This window comes from Engystomops pustulosus, chromosome 2 (assembly GCF_040894005.1).
Source record: "Engystomops pustulosus chromosome 2, aEngPut4.maternal, whole genome shotgun sequence".
In the NCBI taxonomy this organism is placed as follows: Eukaryota; Metazoa; Chordata; class Amphibia; order Anura; family Leptodactylidae; genus Engystomops; species Engystomops pustulosus.
In genome coordinates, this window is record NC_092412.1 from 25,186,245 (window position 1) to 25,201,625 (window position 15,381).

The window sequence follows — 15,381 nt, forward strand, 5'->3', positions numbered from 1 at the left end:
AATGCTCTCTAGGATAGCAAGACAAATATTACTCCCCTAGGACAGTGTTGGCGAACCTGTCAGAGATCAAGTGCCCAAACTTCAACCAAAATCCACTTATTTACCATGAGGTGCCAACATGGCATTTCAAGCAGTAATGTATTGTTACCCGTTCTTCAACATCATTCACTTGTATTGGCTCTCCTAAGGCCACCAATGCAGTTGAAAGAAGGTGGGCAAATCCAGCTTCTCTCCAGGAAAATGGTGGGTCCAGCAGGGTGACCTCCAAAGACAATGCAGTTCAGTCAACACCTTCTCACTTTTCCTGCAGCTTCATACATCCAGTGATGTGTCGCTTTAAAATAGCACTGAGAGTAGCATCCCTTAATTTGCTTGGGACTGCAGGAAGATTTGGTGGATTTGGTCCTGAGTGCCCACAGAAAGGACTCAGAGTGCCACCTCCGGCACCCGTGCCATAGGTTCGCCACCACTGCCCTAGGACATTGGGGGATAAACCTACAGCCAGGGTGCCAAAGGTGACACTCATTAGACCTCTATGTGAACACTCAGGACATTACTCCAGCTCAAAGTTCACCAGATAGGACTCAACAGCTCCTACTGAAGGGCAAGGAAGCATTAGATGTTCTATTTTAAAGCAACATGTCATTGGCTGCTTGGGTTAACAGAAGGTGCACGAGGGTGTTGACAGTGTTGCATTATAATTGGACCTCCTGCTCTGGGCCCTGTGGGTGTTGCTGTTCAGGAGAACCTGGATGGAAGCTTCAGCGATAATCCAAATGTCTTCAACTTCTTTTTACTGTATTGGTGTCCTCCTCAGGACACTTATACAATAGAAAGGGAGCAAAAAGTCACAGTTTTTATTTCCATGCTTTCACTTTGTGATAAATATGTGGATTTTGGTTGTAGATCCTCATAAGGGATACTGTTCTTACCTTGGATATCATCATTGAAGGTACAGTACTTATTGCGGTACTTGTTGAGGAGTCGGAAGGCATTAGAATTTGCAAAATCTTCAAACTGTATCAAGCAATTCATTCCATATCTGTAAAAAGACAGACAAAACAACCACTGTTAGCCATGCATGTCACAAATCCTACGTGTGAAGGATTCATAATCAGGTTATGCTGCAATACCAGAAACAACCTATTCATATGAGTGGCACAATTTTTTTCAAGTGCATATTTTGATATTAATGACTTATGGCTGTGGAAAGGTCATCCATTTTAGATTGATTGGGGGCCAAAAAGGCAGCCATGGCTTGGCAAAAACCCATACTGCATGTAGATGGAAGCAGATGACTCCTCACATTATGTCGTGGTCTAGTAAATGCAATCACTTAAAGGGATTCTATCACCTCCACCAAGTATTTTAATCTGCAGGCTGCATGTCATAGATGATTTCAATGTGTTTTCCAACATACTTTTATAATTTCTGTAAATTATTCCATTTCTGAGATATTCCCAGTTTAATCTGTATGCTAATGAGGCAGTTAGTTAACCCCGATGTGTCCTCAGTACCTGGAGCACTGCTATTCCTGCCTATATCACTTTCCTCTCCTCCCTGTGTCACCCCAAGCTTCTTACAAGACAAATCTATTGTTTATCTGTCCAAGAGGTAAGTTGCCCAGGCAGGAATAGAAGTGCTCCGGGTGTGAAGGAAACATTTTGGGTGCACCAACTACCTCATTAGCATAAGGATTCATAATGAGCAGAGACATAAAAGATAATATTCAAATGATATAGTTTTTATCTACAACATGCAGTATGCATATTATAATGCTTGGGGTACATGGAAGAGTCCCTTTAAATCAGAATTTATCTGCAGTAACCCGTCTTGGCCACTGCAGAGGGTATGGAGCAGTGTACTTCCATCCAGAAATTTTTTCTAGAGCTGGGGGAAGCATATTTCAGCTGATCATGGGGGATGCCAGGTGCAAAGGAGTTTCATACTGGAGAGTAGTGATCTCGGGCCGGAGGCAGTGCGGATGGACGGGGGTCCTAGCAGGAGTGGCCGTAAGGAGGAGAGGGATCTTGACTGGATCCAACAGCAGTCTCCCACCTACTTAACTGGAAAACTAATACAAGACATGGGGATTAAAAATTTGCCTTCTTACCACAGATACACTGTAAAAAAATACATGAAGTCATTGCAACACCCCTGCCAACGCATAGGCAAGGTGGTAGTTGCAAATGGCACCCTCTCCATGTCAGGAGCTGTTAGGGAGACTGATGACCTCTCTAGGAAATCTCTAAGTACTGGAGAACTTTGTGATTGCAGCTGTAACCACTGCCTGGTAAGGCAAGAGTTAACAATACATAATGTTATTGTCCAATGATGTTCTTGTAAAGCAAGCTGATCCCTGGATATGGCTGTTTACCACCACGGGCTTCCCCAACCATCACCCATCCTCCTACAGACACTCAGGGGTTGCCCCAGGGAGAACCAGTACATTACCCTCTCCCTCCATATTTCTTGCACACACCACCCTGCTGGAGACCTGCCAGGCTGTAGGACAGCCCTCCGGTCCCCATACCAAGCACCGTGACACTAGCGTGCCTAGGCCGCAACCGCCTGCCACTCCGGTATTCTGGGCCCCGGCTGCCTCTAGGCCCCGAGAAAAGGCTAGGCCTTTTTTGCATCATCATATGGGATATTGATCAAGCTGAGGTCTTCTATACTTAACGTGTGCATTTTTCCTATACATCGATTTCCGATTTGGAGGTATGGATCCAAGCCTTCCTTTTAGAAAGTTCACAGCCAATACAGTAAATACAATAAGCCCTACAGTAGGTCTCAGTTCCTAGACCCTCAAGGGTTGAAGGCAGCAGGTAATCCAATAATGACTTGGCGAATACAAAAGTATCTCGAAAACAATGACTCGGAGCGCAACTGAAGATTCCGACGGATCTGCTGATGTCAAGGACTGATCCACGGGATTCTCCTGCTGGCTGCGGGCGATGCCATAGACAGTGCTGTCATTCATCCTCCTCTTTTATGTCTACTGTAACGTGATGTGGACACATGGGAGACACTCAGAGGCTTAACAGCGCGAAAACCGATACCGAACCTTCAGGGCTTCCAGGAGATAGTGACCCTCCCCATGAAACGCTCCTTTGATAGAACCTCCGCACCCGTAGACAGGTGTCCTAGATCTGGGTTGAGTCATTATTCCGGGATTAATGGGGTCTTTTGTATGGAGGAATGAGGTGTTATGTCATCCCCACAAACATGGCGACAGCTTTTATTCCCAAGTGAAGATGAGGTCAACCCCAACACCCGGTGCATTGTGTGCATCTCCTCAGATGTTTTGTTCCATGAGAATAGGTGTCGGCACATTGTGAGAGAAGGACTTGGGTTACAGGTCCATATCCTCTAGAATAATTTATAGAAGTTCTGGAAAGTTTCATCTTTTTGCAAAACCACCAGTATGGCTCCTATTCCAGTTCCCATAAGGGTCGTCAAGGCTTAATAGATCTTCCTATTAGTGCTGGAATGATATAATGACCGGTCCCCTGGGTATAATCACACACACGGGATGGTCCTGTAGACCATGGAGCTTCATGTCTACACCTGCAACTAATATAGAGGCTACAGATAACCATGTCTCACTGACATCATCAATTACGTACAATTAATCATCGTTATGTAGAAGATCAATCCAGGTCAAAGTGCAATAGGATCCACGGGAATCTTAATGAAAAAATATGATAATATTATTGTGATGACATGATTTATAATGTATCGCATGTGAGAGGTGATCACCAGCACAGCCAAGGTCATAGGGTGTGATCAAGAAACCCCCTATATATATACTCAAGGATGTCATCAGTAATAACAGCTAACTGACAGCACGTCCATTACTCATTCCCAGGTTACAAGGAAATTTTAATTTCACATTCCTTAGAGAATAAGAGGATTGTAAAGAGGATCTGTATATGAATGACATTAGTAGAACTGATACAATGTATGTAAAATCATACTGCCCCCTATGTACAAGAATATAACTACTATAATACTGCCCCCTATGTACAAGAATATAACTACTATAATACTGTCCCCTATGTACAAGAATATAACTACTATAATACTGCCCCCTGTGTACAAGAATATAACTACTATAATACTGCCCCCTATGTACAAGTATATAACTACTATAATACTGCTCCCTATGTACAAGAATATAACTACTATAATACTGCCCCCTATGTACAAGAATATAACTACTATAATACTGCCCCCTATGTACAGGAATATAACTACTATAATACTGCCCCCTATGTACAAGAATATAACTACTATAATACTGCCCCCTATGTACAAGAATATAACTACTATAATACTGCCCCCTATGTACAAGAATATAACTACTATAATACTGCCCCCTATGTACAAGTATATAACTACTATAATACTGCCCCCTATGTACAGGAATAAAACTACTGTAATACTGCCCCCTATGTGCAAGAATATAACTACTATAATACTGCTCCCTATGTACAAGACTATAACTACTATAATACTGCCCCCTATGTACAAGAATATATCTACTATAATACTGCCCCGTATGTACAAGAATATAACTACTATAATACTGCCCCGTATGTACAAGAATATAACTACTATAATACTGCTCCTATGTACAAGAATATAACTACTATAATACTGCTCCCTATGTACAAGAATATAACTACTATAATACTGCCCCCTATGTACAAGAATATAACTACTATAATACTGCCCCCTATGTACAAGAATATAACTACTATAATACTGCCCCCTGTGTACAAGAATATAACTACTATAATACTACCCCTGTGTACAAGAATATAACTACTATAATACTGCCCCCTATGTACAAGAATATAACTACTATAATACTGCCCCCTATGTACAAGAATATAACTACTATAATACTGCTCCTATGTACAAGAATATAACTACTATAATACTGCCCCCTGTGTACAAGAATATAACTACTATAATACTGCCCCCTATGTACAAGAATATAACTACTATAATACTGCCCCCTATGTACAAGAATATAACTACTATAATACTGCCCCCTATGTACAAGAATATATCTACTATAATACTGCCCCCTATGTACAAGAATATATCTACTATAATACTGCTCCTATGTACAAGAATATAACTACTATAATACTGCCCCCTATGTACAAGAATATATCTACTATAATACTGCCCCCTATGTACAAGAATATAACTACTATAATACTGACCCCTATGTACAAGAATATAACTACTATAATACTGCCCTCTATGTACAGGAATATAACTACTATAATACTGCCCCCTATGTACAAGGATATAACTACTATAATACTGCCCCCTATGTACAAGAATATAACTACTATAATACTGCTCCTATGTACAAGAATATAACTACTATAATACTGCCCTTATGTACAGGAATATAACTACTATAATACTGCCCCCTATGTACAAGAATATAACTACTATAATACTGCCCCTATGTACAAGAATATAACTACTATAATACTGTCCCCTATGTACAGGAATATAACTACTATAATACTGTCCCCTATGTACAAGAATATAACTACTATAATACTACCCCCTATGTACAAGAATATAACTGCTATAATACTGCCCCTATGTACAAGAATATAACTACTATAATACTGCCCCCTATGTACAAGACTATAACTACTATAATACTGCTCCCTATGTACAAGAATATAACTACTATAATACTGCTCCCTATGTACAAGAATATAACTACTATAATACTGCTCCCTATGTACAAGAATATAACTACTATAATACTGCTCCCTATGTACAAGAATATAACTACTATAATACTGCCCCCTATGTACAAGAATATAACTACTATAATACTGCTCCCTATGTACAAGAATATAACTACTATAATACTGCCCCCTATGTACAAGAATATAACTACTATAATACTGCCCCCTATGTACAGGAATATAACTACTATAATACTGCCCCCTATGTACAAGAATATAACTACTATAATACTGCCCCCTATGTACAAGAATATAACTACTATAATACTGCCCCCTATGTACAAGAATATAACTACTATAATACTGCCCCCTATGTACAAGTATATAACTACTATAATACTGCCCCATATGTACAGGAATAAAACTACTGTAATACTGCCCCCTATGTGCAAGAATATAACTACTATAATACTGCTCCCTATGTACAAGACTATAACTACTATAATACTGCCCCCTATGTACAAGAATATATCTACTATAATACTGCCCCGTATGTACAAGAATATAACTACTATAATACTGCTCCTATGTACAAGAATATAACTACTATAATACTGCTCCCTATGTACAAGAATATAACTACTATAATACTGCCCCCTATGTACAAGAATATAACTACTATAATACTGCCCCCTATGTACAAGAATATAACTACTATAATACTGCCCCCTGTGTACAAGAATATAACTACTATAATACTACCCCTGTGTACAAGAATATAACTACTATAATACTGCCCCCTATGTACAAGAATATAACTACTATAATACTGCCCCCTATGTACAAGAATATAACTACTATAATACTGCTCCTATGTACAAGAATATAACTACTATAATACTGCCCCCTGTGTACAAGAATATAACTACTATAATACTGCCCCCTATGTACAAGAATATAACTACTATAATACTGCCCCCTATGTACAAGAATATAACTACTATAATACTGCCCCCTATGTACAAGAATATATCTACTATAATACTGCCCCCTATGTACAAGAATATATCTACTATAATACTGCCCCCTATGTACAAGAATATAACTACTATAATACTGCCCCCTATGTACAAGAATATATCTACTATAATACTGCCCCCTATGTACAAGAATATAACTACTATAATACTGACCCCTATGTACAAGAATATAACTACTATAATACTGCCCTCTATGTACAGGAATATAACTACTATAATACTGCCCCCTATGTACAAGGATATAACTACTATAATACTGCCCCCTATGTACAAGAATATAACTACTATAATACTGCTCCTATGTACAAGAATATAACTACTATAATACTGCCCTTATGTACAGGAATATAACTACTATAATACTGCCCCCTATGTACAAGAATATAACTACTATAATACTGCCCCTATGTACAAGAATATAACTACTATAATACTGTCCCCTATGTACAGGAATATAACTACTATAATACTGTCCCCTATGTACAAGAATATAACTACTATAATACTACCCCCTATGTACAAGAATATAACTGCTATAATACTGCCCCTATGTACAAGAATATAACTACTATAATACTGCCCCCTATGTACAAGAATATAACTACTATAATACTGCCCCCTATGTACAAGAATATAACTACTATAATACTGCCCCCTATGTACAGGAATATAACTACTATAATACTGCCCCCTATGTACAAGAATATAACTACTATAATACTGCCCCCCTATGTACAAGAATATAACTACTATAATACTACCCCCTATGTACAAGAATATAACTACTATAATACTACCCCCTATGTACAAGAATATAACTACTATAATACTGCCCCTTTGTACAGGAATATAACTACTATAATACTGCCCCCTATGTACAAGAATATAACTACTATAATACTGCCCCCTATGTACAAGAATATAACTACTATAATACTGCCCCTATGTACAAGAATATAACTACTATAATACTGCCTCCTATGTACAAGAATATAACTACTATAATACTGCCCATGTGTACAAGAATATAACTACTATAATACTGCCCCCTATGTACAAGAATAACTACTATAATACTGCCCCCTATGTACAAGAATATAACTACTATAATACTGCCCCCTATGTACAAGAATATAACTACTATAATACTGCCCCCTATGTACAAGAATATAACTACTATAATACTGCTCCCTATGTACAAGAATATAACTACTATAATACTGCCCCCTATGTACAAGAATATAACTACTATAATACTGTCCCCTATGTACAAGAATATAACTACTATAATACTGCCCCTATGTACAAGAATATAACTACTATAATACTGCTCCCTATGTACAGGAATATAACTACTATAATACTGCCCCCTGTGTAACGATATTTATCATGCTCTTTATCTATACTATTACTATAACTACTATAATACTGCCCCCTATGTACAAGAATATAACTACTATAATACTGTCCCCTATGTAACGATATTTATCATGCTCTTCATCTATACTATTACTATAACTACTATTAGAATAGTGAAAAACTTTGTTCCGTCTCCAGATCTTTTATTTATGGACAGTTTTTGGTCTCAGGGCGCGGTGATTAATCCGTGTTTGTAGATAGTAACTGCACTCGGCTCATGAAACATTTACTGCAACTTGAAAGGCCATTTGATAATAAAATGTAGTCTCCTGGGTAATTGAAAGCCGCAGACTATAAGACTACAGAACATCACTAAGAAGCCAAGGATAGAAAGTAATAAATCTTTGTGTTCTCCTCCTCGGTCACATTTAGATGTAGGTTGATATTTGCATCTATTGTGTGTACACTGGAGGTTATTTGGCCTTAGTTTCATGTCTTTACTTTAGTACAGTTCATTAATGTATGTTCTGGTATTATTATTTCTGCCCTTTATGTATTAATGTATAGCTGTGTATGTATTGAGCACGGTATGGCAGCATTATTTACACTGGTTTGTCTTCATAAATGCTCTATGACCTTCTCAATTCTTACATTGGGCAAACATCTTTGCAGGCAGATGTTGGGAGAACGACAGGTATGAGATCAATGTGTTTAATCCTTTGTTTTCATTGGAGGTGTCCGATGAGGGGTGCAGCAGCAATGAGACAAGTTGAGCCTTTTGCCTCAGGCAGCACCACATGCAGCAAAATAGGGGCGGCAGAATCAGGAGCGCAGTGACTGAATACAAAGCAGGACCTGGCAAATGGGCCTATTTTTAGCCAGAAGATAGTTTAGGTTTACCCCTGTGTTTGATATTATCCCCCCTATCTGAGCATGCATGTGTAGTGGCTACTTCAAGGTAGTGGCTGCCTCCAACTATTTGTAGAAGCCTTGGTCTCTAAACATATGACCTTGGAAGTCAAGTATCTTGCATCATATTTAAGACTTTCTTGAAAAAATTGCCTGAATGTAAATAAATCTTAATTATATGCAAATTAACATATGTGTGAATGGTGCATCATGGGAGTGGTGTCAAAATGCACCATTTCACAAGTATAGCAGTCAGCCTTGGGTGAAACTGGGCAAGCGAGACAAGGATTGCACCAGGCTTTAAGGCCAAGCTCACAGTGCACCCAAAAGCTCACTTACTTCTAAATAAAATTATTGATTTATACAACAGATTTCCTCAAGAAATGTTTATTACACAGGACACTTCAATTACAAGGACGTATGGTTTTGTCCATATCCTGAGCTGAGTGCTGACAGGTTCCAGTAACATGAAATATTACCTGTTTACCTATAAAAAATCTCTCCCAAACTCACTATCTGAGAAGAGTCATGTTTTGCCCAAGATGAGTCACTTTAAGAGGATGCCGCCCACCTCAGCCGCCCCTATATTCAGTTTTATAACACTTAAAAACATTCTGCTGATGCCATATTAAAGATAAGAATCTCATCTAAGGCTTGCAGTTTTGGGAGCTATAGACCTATACATACAGGCAGTTTAATAGTTGGAAATTCGAGTTGTATTTAAAGATCCAATAACCACCTATTTTTGACTCTCTGTCTGCAGCCTCTAAAATTTACTCATCTTAACCAAATATTGCTCTTCTCTACTTATTTTCACTTGATTTTAGAGATTTTTTTTATAGGTAAACAAACAAGATTTCACGTAAAAGAGGGAATTCCAGAAAGGACATTTCATACCCTACCTAAAGGGGCTACAAGTTTAAAGAAAATCTACCATCAAAATCTGTCATGATAATCCAGGGACACTTACTCATAGATCCAGGCACCGTGACTGGGGTAATCTTCTTATATTTGTTATAAATCGCCTCCTTTTCAAAATTAACTTTTAAAATTATGCTAATGAGCCAGAAGGGCTCACGGGGGTAGAACAAGAGCCCCTCTGTACTGTAGCTTCACAGGCTGTTGCACTGAGCAGAAGCACCTCCCCCTCCCACTGTATGTGATTACAGTAGGAAGAAATAGGTGGATTGGGAGATAATGGGGGTCATTTACTAAGGGCGCGATTCGCGTTTTCCCGACGTGTTACCCGAATATTCTCGATTTGCGCCGATTTTCCCTGAATTGCCCCGGGATTTTGGCGCATCGGCGCTGGCATGCACGTGACGGAAATCGGGGGCGTGGCCGAACGAAAACCCGACGGATCCGGAAAAACCGATGCATTTCAAAAAAAAAAATTGTCGAGGGACTCGCGCTTACCTTCACCAGGTATAGGCTCGTGCATTCCGGCGGACCACGGGGAACTTCAGCGCAGCAGCGACATCTGGTGGACGCCGGAAGACCCGAATCCACCGCAGAGAACGCGCCGTTGGATCGCGAATGGACTGGGGAAGTAAATCTGCCCCAATGTAATAGCCTATGAAGGCACAGCACAGAGGGGCTCTGGTAGCACCCTCCCATAGCCCTTCTGGTTCATAAGCATGATTTTAAAAGTTCATTTTAGAAGGAAGTTATTAATAAAATTAACACGGTCACGGTGCCTGGATCTATAAGTAAGTGTCCCTTGATACTTGATTTTGATGGTAAATTTCTTTTAAAGGGGTTTTCCAGTTCAAATCAGGAGATTGGGAAAGCTGGATGACACCAACAGTGTCCCAGTGAGGAAAGTTGTGGGTATAACTTAGGTATATTTTCTACCAACAGATCACTTACATCTATAAAACAGCATCTCACAAAATGAAAAAATATATAAAGTGCAATAAAATATATATATAAAAAAAAAAAATGTAATAACATTTGTAATAAAGTTACAAGATCAGGCGGCGTTCTGTAATAACGTTACCGTGACTACGGAATATAGAATATACTGTGGAATCCTCGGAGAGGGATGACAATATTTTGGTTAACTCTTCAGGTTTGGGCTTCAGTGCAGAGTAGAGCAACCAAAGTCATTAAGGTTATGGGTGGATTACAGTACAAAGACAGGTTACCAAAGTTTTTGGTACTAAAGAGAGACGGCAATGTGGGAGAACTAATTACAATGTACAAATACATAATGGGAACTGGTCACCAGATTCTACCCTATAAAACTCCTGTCTCTCACACCCTTTCTAGAATATGACCTGTTTATCTACTTCATATGGAAATGTGCAGAGAAGAGTCACATTTTACCAGAGATGAGTCAAGTTTAGGGGCTGCTGTGGGAGAGTCAATTCAAACATCACTATCTTCAGTTCCATAGGACCTTTTGGTGTCATTTAAAAGATAAGAATCTCTTCTTTGAGGTCGTTTTAGACTTGTGGATCTGTGATCAACAGTATCGAGATATAAGCAGTTAAGGAAATGGATCTTTATCTGTAGCTCTCATTTTAAATGCCTCTAATTCTGGTTCTGTAGCTCACAGAACCACAAGCCTGATATGATCTGAAAGATGAGATTCGTATCTTTAATATAACACCAGTATACTGTATGTTCTATAGAACTGAAGATATAGGTGTCTGAAATGACCCTTTCCCTGCAGCCTCTAAACTTGACTCATCTGAGGCATAATATGACTCTTCTCTGCTCATTGTCACATGACTTTGGAAGAGATTTTTATAAAGGTATTTTACAAAAGTGGCATTTTGATTTGGTAACCCTGACGAGGGGGTGTCCTGAACACCAAGAGCAGCTGCACAATTGGCACAATACCTGTAAGGTTGATTTTTTACTTCCTCTGGTTCAACACAGGAGGATTATAGAATAAACTTGATGGACCTGCAAATAAATTGTATCTACTATAATACTGTGTTTTCCGATGACCAACATTATAATCCATCCGTGTGTCCGGTACCCTGGATGGGAGATCTCAGTTATCACCCAGGCGCTATGATGGGCCCCCTGCAAATAACTAGTGCTGATACATAAGATGCTGTGTAGGTTGTAAGAAGAGTATGGGGGGTCTCCTGGCATGAGGTTCACTATGGAGACCACTCACTGGCTATGATGTATAGCAGGAAAGCAAATAAACAAGCAAAAAGATTTTCCTGTTACTTTCACTTATAATAATGAAGACTGAGCTCTGTGATCTCCCAGAGGCCGGCAATGAGCCATCACTGCATGTACAATCCATTAAACTCCAATGAGGCGGCAGAAGGTGATATCATCACTACCAACAGCGGAAACCCACAGACAGAAGGTTTTCTTTAACCATTTTTATCCCCCAAAAATAAGTAATGTCATGTATATACACAGTGACTGCACCAGCAGCAGAATAGTGAGTGCAGCTCTGGGGTATAATACAGGATGTAACTCAGGATCAGTACAGTATAAGTAATGCCATGTATGTACACAGTGACTGCACCAGCAGCAGAATAGTGAGAGCAGCTCTAGAATATAATACAGGATGTAACTCATGTATGTACACAGTGACTGCACCAGCAGCAGAATAGTGAGTGCAGCTCTAGAATATAATACAGGATGTAACTCAGGATCAGTACAGGATAAGTAATGTCATGTATGTACACAGTGACTGCACCAGCAGCAGAATAGTGAGTGCAGCTCTGGTGTATAATACAGGATGTAACTCAGGATCAGTACAGGATAAGTAATGTCATGTATGTACACAGTGACTGCACCAGCAGAATAGTGAGTGCAGCTCTAGAATATAATACAGGATGTAACTCAGGATCAGTACAGGATAAGTAATGTCATGTATGTACACAGTGACTGCACCAGCAGAATAGTGAGTGCAGCTCTGGGGTATAATACAGGATGTAACTCAGGATCAGTACAGGATAAGTAATGTCATGTATGTACACAGTGACTGCACCAGCAGCAGAATAGTGAGTGCAGCTCCGGAGTATAATACGGGATGTAACTCAGGATCAGTACAGGATAAGTAATGTCATGTATGTACACAGTGACTGCACCAGCAGCAGAATAGTGAGTGCAGCTCTGGTGTATAATACAGGATGTAACTCAGGATCAGTACAGGATAAGTAATGTCATGTATGTACACAGTGACTGCACCAGCAGCAGAACAGTGAGTGCAGCTCTGGAGTATAATACAGAATGTAACTCAGGATCAGTACAGGATAAGTAATGTCATGTATGTACACAGTGACTGCACCAGCAGAATAGTGAGTATAACACATCCCCACCAGGGCAGACAGCATGCGGGAGTTCGCAGAAGACTAAGGTCGGGAGTGGCTTTATTGTCGCTAGGCTGCAGGTGTCACATTAGACTGGGTGCTGGGATAGGCCTCACCCATACCTGAAGTAGGTGACTTGTCCTCAGAAGATGTTATGGGGGAGGCCTGTGATAGTAGTGGCAGGACAGGGACATTCAGAGCAGAACAAAACAACTCACAATTCCTCTATTAGCAGATGAACTGCATGGCATCAGGTAAGAGGCTGGCTATGAACGGCTTCCTTCAGAGGGCAGAGCTGGACATTAGTTGGTCTTAACAATTGGAATTCTTTGGATTGCAAGAACCTTAGCCTGGACCAGTAGTCAACATGGCTGACAAATATTCTCCTGTGAGCCAGGTCTAAAAGGCAGAGTAAGTCAAAAAGACCCAGTGCCCTAGACAGAGCCTATAGTTATAGTCTAGACACTCTGGGATGCAAGCCAATAAGCCGACTGCTTAGCCTCAGGAGGGTTACAATTGGATAAATATAATACAAATAACATTTACCCCTATAGAAACAATAACAATGCACATGTAATGCCCTATTCTAGATACTGATGATCTTGTACCCTGCGGCCTATCTAGAAGATGAAATATTCTGTTTTATAAGGAATGAAAGGGATTCTGAGCGCTAATGAGGCCCTAAATATTGTGTTGGGAAAGCCAATAGAGTGATCAATCCCGCTAGATCCCTGGTGCCAAAATTTCGACATTTCATTTAGTAATGGCCCATATATAAGGTGTCCTTCAATATATATGAGGTAGTCAGATACCACATTACCTATTACCGGCTTATAGCTACAGCCTGATCCGACCCCCACAGTAATGGCCCACACTGTACATGATCTGCAGTCCTGGATATTTGGGAGAACCCTATACGGGGGAGTAGGGAAATTCCTTGCCTGGGATAATGTGAGATAACAGATGGCCGCTGATGTCTCCGGGACGTCTGTCAGCGCGTACAATGTGGTGACGCTGCAGATCTCCATCGCATGTTTTCCATTCAGTTCTCATAATTGGAAACAGGAAAAATAACAAATCGGAGATTTCATCCAGTGCTGGGAAATCCCGAGCTGAAACACCAGAGATTCTCCCTCAGTTTTTGGTTGCTGTTCACGCTTGTTACCTTTACAAAAACCAGCGCCCACACACGGGAAAGTATAGCAAAATGTAGTGTAACATGAGGTCCATGTGATGGACGGCAGAGGCGTAGACGGAAATTGAGATTTCGCCCTGAAAATTTGTGTGAAGAATCACAAGCGTTGCCAAACCACGGTCAGAGGGGAAGATATTAAACCTTTTGAATCACAACTTCTTGAACTGTCTCTTAAAAGGACATCTACCACCAGGATAATAATAATAATTCTTTATTTATATAGCTATATATCTACAGATTACGCAGCGCTGCACAGAGCATGTCAAATTGGTCCCAGTCCCCATGGAGCTCACAATCTAATCAACCTACTAATAGGGTTTGGAGTGTGGGAGGAAACCGGAGGACCCGGAAAAAACCCATGCAAATATGCAGAGAACATACAAACTCTTTGCAGATGTTGACCTGGGTGGGATTCGAACCCAGGACCCCAGTGCTGCAAGGCAGAAGTGCTATCCACTCAGCCACCGTGCCGCCCATTGAAGAATTGTAAACCCAGCACACTGACATACTGGTGTTTCCCCTCTTTGGCAGGATCTGTTCTTATTTAAGCTTCTTATACCCTTGTTTTTAAGAAAAAAAAGTTTTCAAAAATTATGTAAATGAGCCTGAGGGGCTCCAGGCTCCATTAACACCTATGGAGCCCCAAGCCCCTCAGGCTCATTTGCATAATTTTAAAAGCCTCTCTTTTTTAAAAACCGGGGCATAAGAAGTTAAAAGAAGAGCAGATCCTGCCAGAGGGGACATGCACCAGTACGTCAGTGTGCTTGGTTTACAATCCTTCATCCTGGTGGTGGATGTCCTTTGAAAACCCCGCCGAGAAAGCGCCATGCAGATGATACATGGGTCATGTGGACAAA

General features: G+C 40.1%; 1 protein-coding gene across 4 annotated transcripts in view; it reads right to left on the minus strand.

The window, feature by feature from the left end:
• The window catches only part of ME3 (malic enzyme 3), a 132,997-nt gene that overhangs the window by 53,168 nt on the left and 64,448 nt on the right, over positions 1-15,381 (minus strand). For all 4 annotated transcript variants that reach the window (XM_072134064.1, XM_072134063.1, XM_072134066.1 and 1 more), the window contains exon 8: positions 933-1,042. In XM_072134064.1, the coding sequence (XP_071990165.1) occupies positions 933-1,042 (110 nt within the window). The remainder of the gene's footprint in view (positions 1-932; positions 1,043-15,381) is intronic.